This window comes from Saccostrea echinata, unplaced genomic scaffold, assembly GCF_033153115.1.
Source record: "Saccostrea echinata isolate AGI-Se365-2 ecotype Australia unplaced genomic scaffold, CSIRO_AGI_Sech_v1 ptg000030l, whole genome shotgun sequence".
Classification (NCBI taxonomy): Eukaryota; Metazoa; Mollusca; class Bivalvia; order Ostreida; family Ostreidae; genus Saccostrea; species Saccostrea echinata.
Genome location: NW_026889779.1, coordinates 6,255,672 through 6,276,437, shown reverse-complemented (window position 1 = coordinate 6,276,437; position 20,766 = coordinate 6,255,672). Strand labels below are relative to the sequence as shown.

Here is a 20,766-nt window from a genome sequence, read left to right as displayed (position 1 = left end):
ATGCAATATGTTGAAACAAAAACAGAAGCACATTATATCACTTAAGCATTGCAAAAATTCACTGCTGTGGAACATCGTAAAAAAAATCCCTCCCTCAACAGCAGCAACTAACATTTTACTTTGTTTTAAACCACAGTTGATATAAAAATCTCTTTTAGCGCATATTTCAAGTAAATGTAATTTTGATAACTAATTGCGTAGATTTTTGTTACATGTTTTTCACTGCGTAACACATTCTATTAATCTAATAACAATGAGCTGTTTCTCTAAAAAACTCTTCAGATAGTTTACGTTCATATTTTGTTAATTTATTAGCGGGCTCTACTAATGCCAACACCAGAATATTTTATTAAATAAAATAATCCGAAAGAAAATGCACTATAAGTATAATTACAACTCATGGTTCCTGAACTATGTCTGTACAAAGTTTCTACTTACCTGATTATGAGTATTCATTGTTTTCAACAACACAGTCTTGCTTCTGATTAGGTGTCAACACTATTCCGACATTCGTTGCTAATAATCTGAAGTAAACTGACGTCATAATTGCTATTGTGACGTTGCAACTGCCATTGTGACGAATCCGAAATATGAATTTGATATTGCATAATAATGAGAGAAATATGCAAATTCCATTTTTTAAAAATAAAATATCCTGAATTTTAAGAACCCTCTATACACTGCACAATAAAGAGTTCTGATTCTGTGGTATTTTTATGAAGTTAGAGTAATCTACCCTTAGATCTAAAATGAAATAAATTGAAATCTACAGTTTATCAATCAATTTCTAATCAATTCAAGCATTCTTAACATTTCGATAGGCCATGATAAATTAATTGAACACCTCATCTGCATGCTTTTTCCCAACTTAAGTAAACAACAGTGATTTCTGTTCATCAAAACTTTGTTGCCCTTGAACATTTCTCCTGGGGGTAAAAGCCAGGCACCCAATGTTGAAAACGATATAAATAAGCTCAATATTTACACCTTTATACAATATAATTTTTTCAATGTCCAAAAAACATTTTCGTTTAGTGTAGAGAGGGTCCTTAAGGACAAGAAAATATAATACAAATACACTAAAAAGCAGAAAAGCTAAAAGAAAAAAGAATTAATCCTTAATGTCTTAATTATCCTTCTAATCGTGTTAAATTAATTAGAGATGCATCGTTCAATATTCACGAATTCACCGCTTCCCTTCTTGGATTACAGAGGCTCAGTTGCTATTTTTTTAATAATGAGTGTTTAAAAAAATTCTATTTCGGATAATTTATCAGAAGCAATAGATTTTACAAATGCACTTATGTTCATACAATTTTAAAATGAAAATTATTTAAATACATAACACTCGTCTTGTTGGATTTCGAAGGTTTTAATTTCTAACACACACTATTACTCTTGAAATCTTATAAATAGATTACAATATTATTAACGTATCTGTTTATTTCTATTACAGGTTGCAAAACTGTATTTTTTATCTTTGTATTCTATCTAAACATGTACGATTTTTGGCAGGCGGTATTCATTCAAAACAAAAGTTGAGGGGAGGAGGATCCCTATTTGATCTTGTAAGTTCTTCCAAACCTTAAGTTTACACCTGATAATTTGATTTTACATTTCAAAATTATAAATGGATAAAAATAAACAGAATATGTTCCCTTACGACAAAAATTCTGCTTCGCTTTTCCATAATTTTGGTTCCAGTCCTCATATGCTTGGTTCTGATCATTTCTTATCTGTATAGGGGAAAAAGGTAATATTTATCACCAAGAAGGGGGGAGGGTCCCTGGTATAATGGAGGGGGCAAAGGACATTTAAGTGGAGTTGCAAAGGATGTAAATGAACATTTTAGCGGAAGAAAAATCGAATACCTGTAAGAATTCAGTGGACATTTTAGTCATTTTTATTCATATGTTCTACTCAATCCACTCTTCTATATATGTATTTTTAGCGGTTATTCTTGACCAACAGGCTGGCTCCACAACCAAGGATAAGGCATGAGAAAAAAACTTAGTAGTGGAAGCCTTTTAGAAGTACAGCACTGTAAAACTAGAAGACACCATTATGTCGAGAGTGGGATTAGATACAGAGCCATTACTGAGATGTAAATGAATAGTGTAACTATGTTGTTAAATATGAACTGTATTTTAAGGTTAGCAATGGGCAACATAGTTTGGCTAACGGAAAAGGTATAACATGCATTTTACTTAACTATTAGCTAAAATGTCCACATACTATTTTAATTTCCGTATAATCTTCAGCTAGTACGTCCATTTTCCCGATAAAACGCCTTGTCAATCCGCTAAAATTTCCAACACCGGATTGAGGCATTTGGGGGTGGGGGTCATTTGGATGGGACGAGCATTTTTTACAACCAGGCACACCAGGGTTCCCCTATCCCACTTTTTCAAGCATATCCTTGTTAAAAATGTATGTTGAAAGACTGGCTCCCCCTGATTTTTTTCCCTTTTGAAGTATTTACAATACTGTTAAGTTTAGATTCCTATTTTTCCATGCTGGTTGCACACAGAGCTATTTTGTGCAGTGAAATGTTTTATGCTGGTTCTGAAATATAAATTAAATTAATTTTTTCGAATCCTATCATAATACTGTGACAAATATAGTAAATGTGTTCTGAAAGTCTAGGAAAAAATTGAGCCAATTTTAACTTAAAATTAACACTTTTAGTAATACCTAAAAATTTACATCATAGACTCCCACTCTTGATTTTATTTTCTGAATATAAAGGATAACAGATTTAATGTATCTTTTTTTTTAAGATAAAATTTTAGTATATTTTGTCCCATGATGTATTTGAATAAAAAACATTGGAGAGAAAACTTCGAAGACGTGATTTATGATAAAGACACAATTTCAGTGCAAAAACTTAAAGGTCATATTAAATGTAGCGTAGCGCCAAAAGAAGCATATTGGCACCTTTTTTTTTTTTTTGGAAATTTTTGTTTTGCTTTTTAATTAAACTATAAGTGTAGATACCAAAAATATACTTGACAAAAAATTCTCAAGACTTTAAAAATCGGGATCCAACTTCGTTAAAAAATCCCAATTATTTAGTTCTGAAAAGAGAAAAGAGAAATACCGACTTTCTTCGACATTTCTTCAACTGAATGGACTCTGTACCTTACAAGTGGTAGTCACAAGGTAGTACACAAGAGGTGGATCGAATTTTTCCTCAAATTCATTTTTTTTTTGTTGTTGAAACTTTGATATAATTTTTTGATAATGATAATTTATTATTGACATTATGATCGTTTTATTCTTTTTCCGGTGTGTTTCAAAAGAGATGAGCTAAAATTCCATACAAAATAAGGATGGGACACATACTGTTTTCTTTATGTAAGGTATGGGACCAAGACTTTTTAGATAATTTTTTGCCCTGGTTATAAATATTGCCTGACAGAATTGAGTGTTTCCAACAGGCAAAATTATCAGATCGATATTTTTCATTTGCGACTAATTCATGGACCAATAGACATTAATTATTTTGAATATTTTAAAAAGATCTTTAAAACACTGTAGTCTACTGTAAAATAATTCGGTCTTTAAGATAAAGAAAGAGGGACAACTCTAAAAACTCTAAAAGTTTTGGGGAATTGCTACTGCGTGTTCTCTCCCTTAGTTGTGTTATTCCATGCACCTGTTTGTTAAACCCACAGGTTTTTTTTTTATATAAAAAATTCAAAGAACCCTTGGAGTATGGAACACGGAGGAGTGGGGGGGGGGGGTCCCGTCCCCAAGCATCTGTGATCTTTTCAATAGTTGCTTCAACTGTTCAAGGGCTTTCATATTTCTATTTCACATGTATATTCCTTGTTGTAAGACCTTACTTTGGGTATCAACATATTTGATTTGCATTTGAGAAAGTTTAACCTTCGCTGTAAGTTGCCAAACGGGGGGCATCAGTGTTTCACAAACACATCTTGTTTTTCCTGTTAAAATTAACAGGTTAAGGTCCGATTAGGAATTTAAACTCAGTGACCTTGCCCAAACAACCTTTGGGTCAGTGACACACTTTCTAATAATAACAGAAAAGAATGCCACACTTCCTAATCCAAACGATCTTTGAACATCCAGGCAAACAAACAAAAAATATTTCTGAAATGATATAACAATAGATCGGGATCGAGATGCAAGATTTCTTGCGCTTGCGTAGTAAGCATCAATGAAATTTAGGAGAAAAATGGGGTGAAGAGTCAACATCTAATACTTTATAAACTGTATAGTTTTGAAACTATTATGGTCAATGCTTCGTTTTAGAAGCTTCATGTTACTGTAAATGGTGAGTATGTAAGCAATAAAAATGTCATGACATTGCTGTATGGCGATATTTTACAAAAAACAAGGACTGGTCTAATCCAGTTCAGGGGTCTTAAACAGAACAGTTGAATAGTGTAAATAAAGGCGATCAGGAGGGATCTGGATCCCTTACAGGTGAATTCAAATGAAACAACCGTAAAAATGCATTGAAAATTCGAAAACGTAAGTAGGGCATGCATGTAAATATTCAATTTGTACTGCTAATATGTTTGTTTAAATGATAGGGAGACTTGCAGCTATTGCCATACTACTGTAGCCAGGTCTGGAACAATCACTAGATTTAGCTACGTAGCTTGAATTACCTACATAGCTTTATTTACCTACCTGAAGTAGCTTTATTTAGCTACTAAATCAAACTTATTTCTCAAATTAGTATTTTTCCCAGAAAGTGCAGAAAATTGCACTTTGATGCAATGATAATTTTCAACTTTAAACTCATCTGAAAACAATTCATGAAAAAATCACTCTTGGAGATGTGCCTTTTTCTGTGCAATTGCAATCAAAGTTCTAAAAGATTTGGGGCTATATACAACAGTTAATTTGTGACCTAACAGTTACTTCTTGAGTGAACTAACAAAGAAAACCAGTTTTGATTAACGTGAGCACAATGTGAAGTAATCATACTTATCCACGCCTCATGGCACACAAGATGGTGTACAGTTACTCAAACAATGGAAATACATATTTTCCTTTTAAGTGTTCAAACGCAGCAATGTTAAAACTACCTTTGCTTTAGATTGCTTTTTAAATAATTCCTAGAATAAATATTAGTAGACATTTTTAGCGACTTTTTGTCTTTTTAAAATAAAAAGCAAAATTGTGAAAAGCTACCTTGAAATAGCTAAATAAAGCTACCTGAGGTAGGTTTGGATACCGTTAAGGATGAAACGGTACGATATCATACCAGTACTTTTAAAACAATATGATACGGTACTATACCTTGATGGATGAGAATTAGGGCTCATTTTATAACAAATGTGCTTTCACCAATCTTCAACCATTCAATGTTATAATCCAAAATGAGCCTATAAACTATATTATATTTCAATCTTTTAATAAATCATCAACAAAACAAATAAATTTAATCTCAAACAAATTAATTTAACTAGATACAGCTGACCGCTTCACCCGGTTGCCACTTGCCAGGACCCATTTTGTTTGGTCGCACTAAAGTTGAGTAAACGATGAAACATTAAAAATGGATCACATTTTTGCGACATTTTGCATTTTTTATTTACGATTATTATCAGTTTTTATAAATAAAATTAAAAAAACATTTAATTTGAATGTTTTTGTTTTTAAATATACGTATTGATTTACCTCGAATATCGGCAGTCAAAAGCAAGTATCGTAGTAAGCATCCATTTCGTTAATTAGCCTACCCTTTCAATGCGCGGAGAGTTTTATTTTAGCGAGTCTGGAATCTCTTTTTTAAAAATCATTTTGAATGTATTCAAATGTTTCAAAGATTGAGAAATACCGTTATTAGTACCGGTATTAAATGAAACGATATTTTACCGTTATTTTATTATATAGTTATTGAAGTAACTATTCGGTACGGTATTGGTACTGAGTACCGGTATCCAACCTTAACATGAGGTAGGTAAATAAAGCTACGGTAGGTAATTATAGCTATGTAGGTAAATGTATGATTGTACTGGACCTGGTAGCAACATTTTCAAATGAAGCTATTTTACAGTTATCATTTTTATACTGCATAGACTCTTACATGTACAAAGACATCACAGTGTAGCTGTTGATGGGTGAATAGTTCTAAAAAACAATGTCGTATAACCAAGATAAATTGTGATGAGAAGTTGCTACAAATCGTATATATAGGGAAGCGGTGAATTTCTGCAATGACATGATTTTGGAGAATAGAAAGAAGTTGCACAGAAAAAAACCACCAAGTTGATCATAAACTTTTTAAGCCTGTGAAAGCTCCTACCCCCCAAAAATAATCCATATAATGAAAAACTTGATGCATTTTCTCAAATTTTTTTTGTCTTGTTTTAAATTTACATGGCATGTTGACATTTTCTGACTCTGAGTTGAGTGTAGCATATCCTTGATTAGAGTTATCTGCCCTGTTTAATTTGTGACATTGCCAGCATAAGGAACATTCTATCATTAATTAAACTGGGTTCATAGGTAGTTTATCATAGGACATCATTATAAAATGAAAGAAAGTTTTATCTAGTAGATATGCAGATGAGATTTTCATGATTGGACAATCCTTAAAACTACAGCATGTCTTTTTGAAAAAGTCAGACACATAGATATGAAAAGTCATCATATCCATTTAATTATTGTCATGTAGTAAAGACAACATTGTAGAAAAAGATTTTAAATGTTATTTTAGAGAATTGTTTGTTTCCAGTTATAGTTGCACGTAAATATCTTGTACAAACCACCCAGTAATATGCCTTGACATCATAACTTTTATTATGTGGTAAATAAACTACTGTGAAATAAAAGATGGAAATACTTCATTCATATCTGGTAATGTTCAAGCCACTTCAAAGCTATTTTTTATCAACTTCAAAATTTGCAAATCATTTACTTGTTTTCATTCATAACTGTTAGTTTATTTGTTTTGTCAGTGAGAGGTTATGTCTGTATTTTAAAAGACAAAGAGGGGTGTAAGTATGTGTTTATCTAGGCTAATTGATTGGGACATCTCTGACTGAAGAAAAATTATTGTGCTTAAATTTTCAATACATTATCTCCACAAAGATTTTAAGTAAAAATTGCCGTGATGTAAAAAAAGACAAGATTACTGCTTGGTCAATTTTTGGACTGCGTATAATACAACTGAACTGTGTTTTTTCCCAAATTTTCAAGAATTAAAAGGGGTGTGTGTATTTTACACCGATGTGAATTATATTCAGCCAAGTACGGTACTTAATAAAAATTACAGTGAAAAAGGTTGACTGAGTCTAAAATTTTCAGAATAATAAAGTCAATTTAAATAAACCATCAAAAACGCAAAAAAAGAATGTTTTTTTTATTCACTTTTTTTTTTAATTTTGTTATTTTTCAATTTGGCTCATCATTATGGCTTAATTTTTAAAAGACAGATAAATATCCCATTCATGACTTAAATTTGATATTTACTTTGAAATTTCTTTATTTTAATTTGACTTACCACATATCACTGCATGATGTTAATTTATAAACAAAGTGTTCTTCTTAGTAAGTTACTAATACATGTAGTAACACATGAAAATGCCATAGAAGACTGAATTTCAACATTTCATTTTGGAATATTTTTATGCAGTCTGCTTATGCATATATAATGGTTTGGAATATTCAAATCCTGAAAGAACCCTGTCCAATTGCTCACGCTACATTTGCAGAAAATTTGTTACTCTGTACATTCAGGTATTCAAAAATGGAACAAGCTTCAAATTAATTTTGAAATGTTCACATCTATCATTGCACAAATAACTACATAAAAAAATATGTAGGACATAATGAACAGTGATGCATCTACCATGCATGTTGAAGTGTTCACTCTTTCTCAAGATCTAAATTTCTTGAAAATAATGACCATAGCCAGAATCAAAGGATTGTGTACAAAATCATTGTGTTCTAATCAACAAAACACAATGTCATTGTCTCTGAAAATGTCACTGCAGACCACACATATATATCTTTTTCCTGGTCTATTTTCTACCTGGTCATTCAACCGTTTATCAGTTGCTAGAAACATACCACAGTATTGCTAAATGCATTGATGAGGGAAAATCATGTATGATATTTTGTGATTTTTCAAAGGCTTTTGATAGAGTATGGCACAAGGGTCTTCCTTTTAAACTACAAACTTGTGGAATTTCTGGTAATCTTTTTGAATGGTTTCAAAGTTACCTGAACAATCGAACTCAAAAAGTTATATACAAAGATACTTTGTCTTCAAGCAATTAAGGTTATAAATGGCGGGGTACCCCAAGGCTCAGTCCTTGATCCCTTGTTATTTATAATATATGTAAATGATGTTTCAGAAAAAATGTTATCACTCTATAGATTATTTGCAGGTAACAATTCTATACAAAATTTTGTACAATTCGAAGTCATTTTTTAAGGGCAGTCTTCTTTTTTCTTACACTAACAAATGAAAATTAAATTAAAGGAATGAAATTAATAGCTACCAAATTTATACTGTATAAAGTGAGTTGGAACAGTTCATGCTTTTTTATAAACCACTTTGCAGTTTATATTTAGCGTAAACTGCCCAAACCCACTTTATACCGTACAAATTGGGCAGCTATTAAATTCATTTCTTAAATGAATCAACTCAGAAAATAATTTAGCTGTTTTTTTATAATAATTTAAAAAAAAAAAAAAAAAAAAAAAAAAAAGCACAGTCCTGAAAGGTATTTTTCTTGAAGCTGATAAAGTTTTGGCTTTTTGCTTATGTAACAACCATCAGAGTAGCCAGAAAAGACAAAAGTGAAAATAGCTCAGTCATGGGTGATCTGATTATCATCCTTATTTTTATCCCCATGCTTTTGGATACTGATTGGAAAAAAACATTAATGCAGTTTGGATTTGTGATGTCCAAAAGTTAGTGGTCACTATGTGTATTAAAAAAAAGTGTAATTAATACTATGGAATCATTAGATTTCATGGTGGCTCTATTTTCGTTGAATTCCTGGGTACCTCTCATTCACGAATTAACAAGTTCATTACCCTTAAACTTTGATTGTTTTAGCTCACCTGAGCCACAGCTTTTCTGATCAGAGTTTGTCAATATATGTAGATGAATGCATACAAGTATGTCTTTATTGTCAGTGAAAGCTTTTTACATTCTCATCAGTCTTCTCTAAAACCTCTGGGTTAATTAGAACAAACTGTCCACAAAACATCTTTGGATGAAGGGAATTAAAAATTGAAAGATTATAAACATGAAAAAAAAATTATCATCTGAATGTTACTTTGAATGTATTCCTTGGAGTTATTTCCATTATCCCTTTCCTGCTGTTCTTCACAGAAGAAATCTGATTGGGGATAAATTCAAAAATGGCTGTGCAAAAGTGTTTTTGGCTCTACTAGTAAGAGACTAGAATAGCTTATGCGATCGTCTGACTGTAAACAATTTTTCAAATCGCTACTCCTCCTACAGTTTTTGTATGATTTCAAGAGAACTTGGCATACAAGTAGACTACACTAAGATGCATAATTAAGTGCATCAATTTTAGATTTTGATGAATGGTTTTGCCGTGGATACTAAAAATAGAAATTTCTGTGAAATTCCTTTAAAATGCTACTCCTACAGTTTTGGTCTGATTTCCATATAACTTGGACAAAAGATTTCAAACTCAGATAAATAATTCTGTATATCAATATATGATTTGGGAATAATACTGTTGACATGGTTACTAAAAATAGAAATATCTGTGAAATACTTCCAAAATGCTACTCCTCCTATAGTTTTGATCTGTTTTCTCTATAACTTTGCACACAAGTAGACTGCACTGAGATACATAATTATGCCCCGCCATGAATATGGCCAGGGCATATAGTGTCTTCCGTCCTTCCGTCACACTTTGCGTTTAGCTCTGTTCAAAGCTCAGTTTCAAAGAAATTATCCAAGATATTTTTATCAAACTTCATATGCTGATAGATATTGATGAGAGCTATGCAACTGCATCAACATTTTTTGACCTTGACCTTTCCTTTGACCTTGACCTCACTTTTCTTAAATTAGTGTTTAGCTCAGTTTTAAAGATACCATTCAAGATAGTGTAATCAAACTTCATATGTTGATACATACTGATGTAAGCTATTCAACTGCATCAACATTTTTTGACCTTGTCCTTTCATTTGACTTTGACCTCACTTTTCTTAAATTAGTGTTTAGCTCAGTTTTAAAGATACCATTCAAGATAGTGTAATCAAACTTCATTTGTTGATACATACTAATGTAAGCTATTCAACTACATCAACATTTTTTTACCTTGACCTTTCTTTTGACCTTGACCTCACTTTTCTTAAATTAGTGTTTAGCTCAGTTTAAAGATACCATTCAAGATAGTGTTATCAAACTTCATATGCTGATATACTGATGAGAGCTATTCAACTGCATCAACATTTTTTGACCCTGACCTTTCCTTTGACCTTGACCTCACTTTTCTTAAATTAGTGTCAAACTTCATATGCTGATACATACTGATGAGAGCTACTCCACTGCATCACTATTTTTTGACCTTGACCTCACTTTTCTTAAATTAGTGTTTAGCTCAGTTTTTAAGAAACCATTCATAATATTTTTATCAAACTTCATATGCTAATACATACTGATGTAACCTTTTCAACTGCATCAGCAATTTTTGACCTTGACCTTTCCTTTGACCTTGACCTCACTCTTTTTAAATTAGTGTCAAACTTCATATGCTGATTCATACTGATGTAAGCTATTCAACTGCATCAATATTTTTTCACCTTGACCTTTCCTTTGACCTTGACCTCACTTTTCTCAATTTGTGTTAAAATGTTGCATTACTAATGTACCCTCGGCGGGGCATTCATGTCCTATGAACATATTTCTAGTTTTATTTCAGTTTTTGATTTTGATGAATGGTTTTGCCATCATTACTAAAAATAGAAAATTTGGTGAAATTCTTTCAAAAGGCTACTCCACCAACAGTTTTAATCTGATTGCAATAAATCTTGCCACAAAGAGACTAAACCAAGGACCATTATTCTTTTTATTGCTGTTGCATTACTTACATAGTTTTAAGTGCAAGTGCTATTTTTCTCTTCCTTTGTTATAAATATAAACCGGTAGAGCTTTCATCTGAGACTTCTGGTTTATTAATGCAAAAAATGTGAAACCTTGGAGAAAGCTATAATTTGAAATTCATATTATTGATATCATATACAGTTGAACTTCCGTATATCAAACACTGATATCTTGAATACCCTGGATATCTTGAAGTTTTTTCTTGGTCCCATTGAGTTTGAGATAATGAGGTTTGACTATATTTTAGATGAAGCCTGTATTAAGGTGTTTTATATATCTACTTTATTGCTTGTCAGAGAGAGAAATGAGATACAGATGAACTATGTGCACCATGGTCAAAAAAAGTCTTGTTTTGACTTTCCAGTGTTTTGTAAGAAAAACATGTTGACTATATTATTGTAGCTAGGTATTTAATTGAATGTTATTTTATGATGTCATGGCTATAACTTGATAATTGTGTATTTCCTGTTTTTAATTAGCATGTCTTTTGTACCTGTTATCTCTACCAATTTTAATTGAAATTTATTTTACACAGACTAATTTTCAAGTCAGGCTTTTCTACTTACTGATAATTTTCTAAATTCCATTTTTATAATTAGAAACAAGATGTGAATAAGCGTGTTTATACAAGGATACTTGCCACAAACAAAAATATGGATGCATGGATTAGTATATATTTTTTGATTTATTTTGGTTGAAAAGGATGCAATTATGATTATTCAGAAATTGTAAATTTTCTATGATATGTTTAAAATTCTCTGTTTTTGCCATTCCTCATTAAAACTCTATGCAATCTTTTCACACTTTTTTCAGGACACTACTAAGAAAATCTTGAATATAAATGGTAAAACTGATTTATTTGATTTATGTAAACATAGATCTTGTTATCTATTTTTATCATTTTTGACAAATGTTTGTTTGTAGCAGTAGCCTTAACAAAAATTCCTATTTTCTACTGATTCTGAAATGTATTTAGTATTAAGGACCATCTTCTGTATACATGAATCATGCTATGGAAAAAGAATAGTAGAGTATTTTGAATATTGAGAAAATTGTTTGAAAATAACAATCTATAAAGGTATAAATATCGGGTTCATTTGTTTCATTTTCAATGTAAGATAAAGGCCATTTACACCAATGTTCTATGAGGCATTGATAAACAAAAATTAGTGTTCTTTACTTAAGTGGGAGGAAAAAAAATGTAAATAAAGTGTTTAATTAATTACCTAATTGTGGCCTTACAAAATGTTAAGAATGCTTGATTACAAATTTAGTAATTTGAAATTGATTTAAAGTTATTTTAGATCTAAGAGCAGATCACTTGTGTTGTGTAAAAATACCACACACAGGAATAGAACTCTCTGTTCTTTACCCTCAATATCTCAATTCCTCGGATATCTCGAAATTTTTTCTCGGTTCCATCAAGTTGGAGATAACGAGGTTCGACTATATTGCAAAAAAAAAAATCAGTAAAAGTCTTTTTAATGTTTATAATTTTGTATTTTTTGTTTTAGCTGATGTTAAGTGCTTGCTTTTGAAGAATATTGGGAATAATCAAGATGATTTGCTTGAAGGTATTGTTTATGACTAGAAACTATATATAATTTAAAAGAATTTTTCTTTTGATTTCATGATTGATAAAAGAACTAATTCATTTACCCACTTTGGTACTGGTCACCAAACACAAGCATAAGTGAGATTGCTGTATATGACAGATTCTTCATTTTTGGTGCACTGTGGATCCCACTTCATGTCGGTAACTCAGAGTGAGAGGGAGAAGATGCCAGCCCAAGCCCCTCAGTGGACAGAGTTCCTATCTTGCCAGGTGTAGTATCAACCCAAAATCTGTTTTTCTGAAAATTTGAGAAGACCTCAATGTACAACAGCCATGTACCTACACAAAACTATTTTTCATTCTCATTGGTTCATGTATCATCCAATTTAATATTTGGATTCCTATTGATAATGTAATTATTTTCCTTACATTTGTGTTTTAGGTGTGTTACAATGTTTTCAATGAGACTGACCGTAGGCCAGTCAGTCTGGCATGTGGGCACACTGTCTGTAGAACATGTCTGCTCAATCTCCCCCAGAAAAAATGTCCATTTGATCAGTGTGCCATCACGAGGGACGTGAGTGAGCTGCCTGTTAACTATGCCCTGCTCCAGTTAGTGGGAGCTGCAATACCAGCTGAGAGTGAACAGCCAGTTCCAATCCCTATTCCAGAGAAAACAAAACATTATGAGTCAGCAAAGCACTGTATAGAAGAAATAGCTCTCTATCTTAAACCAGTATCTGAAGGTAGATCTTTAAGTCGTTGATGTAAAGTTGTAAACTCATGCATCATTAATTTGTGAAAAATCTCTCTGAAATTGTGAAGGGTTTCTATTTTTGAAGAATTTTTTCGCTATACAGGTTGTTCAACAGCTGCAGCAATAAGTTCCGGAAGTAACAGTATATTAAGCCGCCCGATGCAGAGAAAGGTTGTATCTCTTGTGAGTTGTCAGCTAGTGGAGGAGGAGGGTAGAGCTCGTGCTGCTCGGGCAGCTCGCTCGCTTGGTGAGCGAACTGTTACAGAACTCATTCTTCAGCATCAAAATGCCCAACAATTATCTTCAAACTTATGGGCCGCTGTGCGTGCTCGTGGATGTCAGTTCCTGGGTCCTGGTATGTATCTTAAGATACAAAAGATAAAATTGTTACTAATGTTGTTTTCTTGGACACTCACAGGCAAGCCATGAGATTAATGTATCTGTCTTATAATATTTAGTCATAGGACCAACTCTTTCTTGTACTGCAAATATCATAATGATTGTAGATTATATTTTTTCAACAACAACAACAAAGCAGAAAGTTTTAAGTAAATAATATAATATGAAACTTTAAAAAAAATGGCATTAACTTGTTTTCATATCAAGGAATATTGATATCTCTATCTTTCCTTCAGGCAACAGCATTTGATAAAAATATTGTAATGGGTGTTATGTTCATAGAATATAGACAATTGAACATTTTCAGCTATGCAGGAGGAGGTTCTTAAGCTAATTTTGTTGGCCCTGGAGGATGGTTCCTTATTGTCAAGAAAAGTTCTGGTTTTGTTTGTTGTCCAGCGTCTAGAGTCACAGTATCCTCAAGCCTCCAAGACAGCCATAGGACATGTAGTTCAGCTATTGTACAGAGCTTCTTGTTTTAAGGTGGGTCAGATAAACCAACACATCAGGATTTATTGTACCCATTTTTCAGTAAAGTGTAAAGGAATTTGTGTGTGATTTAATCACAGCTTCAATTTTTAGTCCTATACAGACCTCAAAAGAGAAACTTTCTCTTACAAGAAAGAATAAAATTTCAAAATCTAGAAAAATCATCAACTTAGTAAATTATGTACCTTTTCTGTAAAACGTTTCCAACCCCTCCAATTTTGAATAAAATCTGCTTAATGGATAGGATGGAAAATAGGTTTTAAGGCACTGTTTGTGATACTTGTGATTCACAATACAGTTGGAAATCACAACCTCATTTAATTTATAAGGTCACAAAGCGAGATGAGGAGTCCTCTTTGATGCAACTGAAGGAGGAGTTCCGTTCATATGAGGCCCTGAGACGAGAGCATGACTCACAGATCATACAAATAGCCATGGAGTCTGGTCTGAGGATCGCACCAGATCAGTGGTCATCATTACTGTACGGAGACACAAACCACAAATCACACATGCAGTCTATCATTGACAAGGTAGGACAGGGAAGCACTAGAGAAGGCCACAGTGTATATTCGATGCAATTATTTCTTGCATTGCATTTATTATCAACACTTGTGAAGCTTGTTTGACTTTACCAGGGAGTTAAAAAAATATCTCTTTGAAAGCATTTTCTCTAAAACTGAAGGTTCTTTTCAGTCAGTTTAGATGAAAGCTTACCCATGCCATGTAGATTAAAATTTGATTAAATCATGGCACAGGGGGTGAAGGTGGGGCAACAAGTTAAGGACAAATCATATGCATAAATATGAACCTATTAAGAATAGCAAGACTACAGTTTGGAAAATTGACAGTCAGATTTCAACATGTAGTTAAAATCTGATCTTTATTTAGAGTGTTTTTACAGCTTCAGACTCCCCAGTCCTTCACTCAGAGCACCAATGAACTAGTGGTGGCCCTTCAGCGGAGTGGTGACCCCTTTAACCTACAGAGACTCCGCCCACATTTAGAGTTCCTAGCCAGCATTGATCCTAGTCCAGGTATGTCTGACAAACATTCTACAGTAAAAGTTGGTTATAGCCAAGTTCTGGAGACCTGCGAATTTACTTTGCTATATTTGTAATTCGTTATATCCATATAACGAATTCATTAAAGTATTCATGGAAAATTCACAATAAAGATTTTTTCCCACAAATATGACTACCAAATGTATTTTAGGGAAGTATAGAATACAAAATTTACCTCGGGGTTCAAAAGTTTTCGGACAAATTGAGTTTCAAATATACATGCTTACAAAATTAATATCAGTTCAATATTTTAAAATTGAGATCTTTGAAAATCCAGGTTATGAGATACTCATTCACATCCTTAATCATCCAATACTTTGTTACATGGATACAAGAAGTTTGAATACAAGAAATGAAAGCATGAAGTCCTCAAAGACTTCCTTTAATACAACCTATTTTTTCTGTTTCATTTAGTATTGATCAATCATTTTTTTCTTTTGCATTGCTTTCTGTTGTAAAAATTGTGAGATATGCATACAAATGAGCCACCATATTATCCATTTTGTATTTAAACTATAGGTTATCAAAGATATACTAGTAACACAATGAAAAAAAGAAGTATTTAGTGCTAATTTACATTTTATTTTACTGTTTGATTTTTCAGGCAGTTTATCAGTGTGTTATCACATTGCATTGCTCTGACACATGTAATATTGTTGATAAAGTGCTATGTTATAAAAACAATCAAGGATTTAAAATACTACAGAGATGAAAAGTTAGATATATTAACTGTAAGGCTAAAAGTATATTATTCTTGAAAACAGAGGCTCCAACTCCATCTTGGGAGAATTTAGAAGCAGTGATGAAAGCTGTAAAGACAGTGGTAAAGGGTCTGGTGGACTTCATACAAAGTAATGGATCCAAGAAAGTGGATAACACAGCATATGTTAATGTCCGTTACAAGACCAGTATGTGCCGAGATTTGTCTGAAAAAGGTCGCTGTCCAAGGGGAACTAACTGTACCTTTGCTCACTCCCAGGAGGAACTAGAAAAGTAAAGAATTGATTAATGTTAAAGGAGAATTACCCTCTGCTTACTTACATGAAATGGTTGCTGTCATGATGACAGTTGAATACTCAATAATAGTGTACAATAAAATTTTAGAATTCAAAACAAATTATCAGTGAAAGTTTTATAGAAAGGAAACACTGATTTATCAGTAGAGTTATCTCTCTTATGATTACTGAGGTTGATTCGTCCATAAAACTATTTTACTGTTACTGATAAGTACATGTAGTAATTTTATTTTCCGATCTTAATATACATGGAGAAAATAGATCAAGATGACGTGTCATTCAATTTAAATGAAATGTACTACTGTGAGAGATCAGAAAAACCGTTCATCTAAATTATAAGAAAGTATAAGAATATCAGCATAGATTTTCTACATATCTTTGGATGAGTGCGTGAATTTTGGAATCTGTGGCCCAAATTTGACGCTAGTTTCAATGTTTCTTGTGTATCAATAGTATATGTAACACATACTCAGAAAATATTTTTACTCTTGTCAAAGTTTATATTGTCCTAATCCAATAAAATTAGGTTCAGAGCAAGAAACAAAAGATCTGGTAGAAATGCCTGCCCTGCAAATGACACTTCGACCTTGACCCTAAAGCAGAAAGTCCAGCTGGACCATATCACAAGAACATCTCTGGAGAAACAAAGACAGTTGAGCAGCAGTTCTGATTCAGCCATAAAAGACCAAGGGTAAGTGATGTCATCAGGTTGCACACAGTTTGTGAACAAATTAAGATTAATACATTAAAACATTAATGGGCAGACATTTCTAGAATACAGGTAACTTGATGACTCAAACTTTGATCTCTCAAAGTTTTTGATCACTCAAAGTGAGTCTCCGGTTCTGATTTTTTTAATATACATGTATAACTAAGCAAATTCACTCCTAATCTCTCTAACTCTCAATCTTTTGAAACTGTTGATCCCTTAAAGTCACAATGCAGTCCCGCTATGCATAATCTGTTGTAATTTACCTCAAAGTGGCTATGTGTGTGCAAACATCTCCTAGTTAGCACCTTTACCTAGACATTTAAATGGCTCCCGGCGTTAGATGCTTGACCCAATGAATGGGATGTTTTTTAGGTGACATTTGTACAATGCAATGTGATAGTTGATTGATAATTGATCATATTCTGTGTTACATGTCTGCTCTTATAAAAATTGTAACATTGACTGTCTTACCATGATTTGGAGACAAGACACTAATTTGGAGTCAGAATGTCAAAGTTAAATGAATAATAAGAATACAAAAACTATGCATAACAGCATCAATGTCAATAGGACGACAATTACTGAACAAATACTGAACTGTGTTCAATGTTTGATATTACTGGTAACAGATGTTGGATGTTTGATATTAACAGATACTAGGGCTGCACAATGATATCGATATTCAGGTTTATTGCGATTTGTTAACAAAAAATATCGTATTGCAATACATTTTTCCAGTACCGATATATCGGTAAAATGCTTCGGCTTGGGATTTCTAAAGTTAAATATGAAATTTAAGATGCCAGAAAAGCTTTCAATCATGCCAAACAATAGAGTTGCTGTTGTATGGTTGTATTTCATTGCAGAACTGAAGTGAAATCGACAAGAACTTTTTTTTGCTACAACGAATTTAAATACACATGTAGTTTTATTCACTGTGATTATAAATGGAGGTTAATAAATTAAGAAAAGAGCATTTTTACTGTTATTAAAAATATTGTAATGTGTACATGTCACAGTTACAGTTTAAAATATCATAATATATCGCAATGCAAAATTCCCAACCAATACCCAGCCCTAACAGATACAAATAGTCTATGCTACAATGCTATAAAATCTTGTTTTCACATATATCTGCACAATATGATGTTTGTCTTACATAGATTAAATAAATATAATGACAGTATACATTTCTGCTTATATCAGTTAAAAAAAAATTACCTGAAAAAACACAAAGGAGTATCGCTGTTAAAGCACATGTGTAAGATTAGCAGAAATAAATGAGAATCATAACATCTGGTTAGACTAATCTTAAAACCTGTCAACCAACCCAGAAAATTCTGGACTCTTGAAAACTCAAACTTGAGATCTCTATTTTAAACTTTTCCTCACTCCCACAGATTTCAAGGTATCAAGAGTTACCTGTAGAGTGTGTTGATCGAGACAATATAGCACTGACAAATTATGTACAGTGTATGTGTTCCTTTAGTGCACCTGAATGCTAGTTGTACTTGTAAATTACATATTGTGTTTGTAAATGTAGTTCTGTTCCTGCTGTTGCTGGACCCCAGGACCTGACCCAGGGAATAAATTCTCTGTCTCTAATTGACCCAGTGAAGACAGGAGATACCACTGCCATATCAGCCTTACATGCCCACCAACCACAGATCAACTTCCAGAATCTGCCCCCTCAACCTCCTGTTCAACCCAGTGTAAGCTCAATGGTACCACCTCAGTTTCCAATGTACCCCAATCACCAGTACCACCCTAGCATGTTACAGTCAGGGATCTACCCCAGTGCCCCACAGGTACCTGTGGGTAATGGAGGAGTCATGATGAATATGCAGGGAGTGGGGTACTCGGATATGTACCAAATGGAAGGTAGGTTTGAACAAAAAATCCATTGGCATTTGTGCAGAATCTTCAATACTGAAGAGTTTGTGAAAATTAATTTTATTTTTCCTGTTATGAATATAGTAAAAGTTTTTTTTTGTACTGAATTCATTGATTAAATTATTTGTTTGCTTACAACACAGAGGCAGAATTTTCTTTGTTTCAGTAAACAGAGGTTGTGTACAGCATCCATCAATCCCTTCACCATATCCCATGATGCAACAGCCACAGTACCCCGGTGTCCAGTATCAGCAGTTTGTACCTGGGTATTTCCCACCTGGATACATGCCTTACACTCAGAATCCAGGTGGGATCCCACCTTACATGGATTCTCACAGTGGAGTGCAGGGTCCTTCCAATGTAGATGTATACTCTAGTGACCAGACAGTGACTTCAAATTCTTCATCCTCTGCCCAAGATATGGGTGCAAGATCAGCAGGAGATGTGGGCTCTAAAAATCAGGTAAGAAAAAAAAATGGTTAATTTAAGGTCTGTTGAAAAGGTTACTGTAAAATCACTTATTTTCTGGGGCATCAGGTTTCATGGTTGGAGGATTTTTAGAATATTTGTTCTTTGGGATTTTATTTCATGCTTGAAGTAGTGTAGAGTTGTAATATACAAGTATTTGAAATTTTAACATTTTGTTGAGAATATGAATTTGTGGATGTCTTCATGCCACATAAAACTAAGCAATTCAAACCCTCACAAAAATAAGTGATTTCACAGTTTGTGGAAGGTAAGTTTTGTATTCCAAAAGATATTATAGGATTGATGGTTAGAAAGTGATTACATATACAAAATGAGTTTAACAACCATGTTAAATATGGTCACTGAGACTTATGTACATTGCAATGTAATAACTTTTTTTTTATATTGCTGTAATATATTTTTTATTTGTCCTTACACTGAATGTGTTTTTCCTACCCCTCCTGTCTCTATTTTTATTCTGTTCAAAGTACACTGGTGTTTAAAATTGTACCAGTCATATAGGCCAGTCAAAATGTACTTTATAAATCACTTATAAGGTTATTATAGAAAAAACATAATTTTTTTAGGGTTTTGGTTTTTTTGGAAGTACAGTATAAAATTAAGAAAACAACAGTTGCCTTTCGGCTGATTTATATGACTGAACTTGAAAACTTGATTCCCCTTGTAAATCCATTCACACTGCTAATGAGTTAAATTTTAGTAGAACATATATATCATTCTCTTATACCAGTCCATTAATTTCATCATTGTTTACTTATTCAACAGATTTTAGATGTTTGACACATGGGCATCTGAAGTATTTTTCTATTTGGCTACAAGAGGGTCAACATGTATATGCCCATTTGTTGAATAAAAAAATCGTTTGAAAATTTTAAGAAATACAATGTGGTCATCTATAATAAAGAGAATGATTTTTGTTCGTGAAAATTTATCTCGGCAGGAAATCAGAAACCAAAATGGGAACTGGCAAAGGAGGTTGGTAGAAACCTGTGAGGACTGGTGCACTGGTCACCATAAGCTTTGTGGGTTGTTTACTGATTTATTCTGCAGGTTACAAGTTAATACCTGTCAGAGTTTTGTTAATTATTGTCTCACTGACTATAAGCATTATCAACAGATAAAAAGAAAGAAGTATGGTAAATATATTGTAGATCACCAGTTTTTCACATTAATAGTTATTTGGCACGTATTAATAAGCATGACAAAATTTTCATGAATTTTAGTTATTGTATTTAATAGATCTTGATATACACGAGAGTGAAATTTTTGTAAGCAGAGGGTCTCTGACATATGATCATGCAAAAATAAAGTT

At 32.7% G+C, this 20,766-nt stretch overlaps 1 protein-coding gene across 1 annotated transcript in view; it reads left to right on the top strand.

The window, feature by feature from the left end:
* Window positions 1-4,195: 4,195 nt before the first annotated feature.
* The window catches only part of LOC133197171 (roquin-2-like), a 34,830-nt gene continuing 18,259 nt past the window's right edge, over window positions 4,196-20,766 (top strand). The window contains exons 1-12 of the mRNA XM_061333055.1: window positions 4,196-4,300; window positions 12,598-12,657; window positions 12,799-12,908; window positions 13,081-13,384; window positions 13,499-13,750; window positions 14,102-14,277; window positions 14,613-14,813; window positions 15,185-15,317; window positions 16,109-16,337; window positions 16,887-17,051; window positions 18,616-18,953; window positions 19,132-19,427. Coding sequence (XP_061189039.1) covers window positions 12,834-12,908; window positions 13,081-13,384; window positions 13,499-13,750; window positions 14,102-14,277; window positions 14,613-14,813; window positions 15,185-15,317; window positions 16,109-16,337; window positions 16,887-17,051; window positions 18,616-18,953; window positions 19,132-19,427 — 2,169 coding nt within the window. The 5' untranslated portion in view covers window positions 4,196-4,300; window positions 12,598-12,657; window positions 12,799-12,833. The remainder of the gene's footprint in view (window positions 4,301-12,597; window positions 12,658-12,798; window positions 12,909-13,080; window positions 13,385-13,498; window positions 13,751-14,101; window positions 14,278-14,612; window positions 14,814-15,184; window positions 15,318-16,108; window positions 16,338-16,886; window positions 17,052-18,615; window positions 18,954-19,131; window positions 19,428-20,766) is intronic.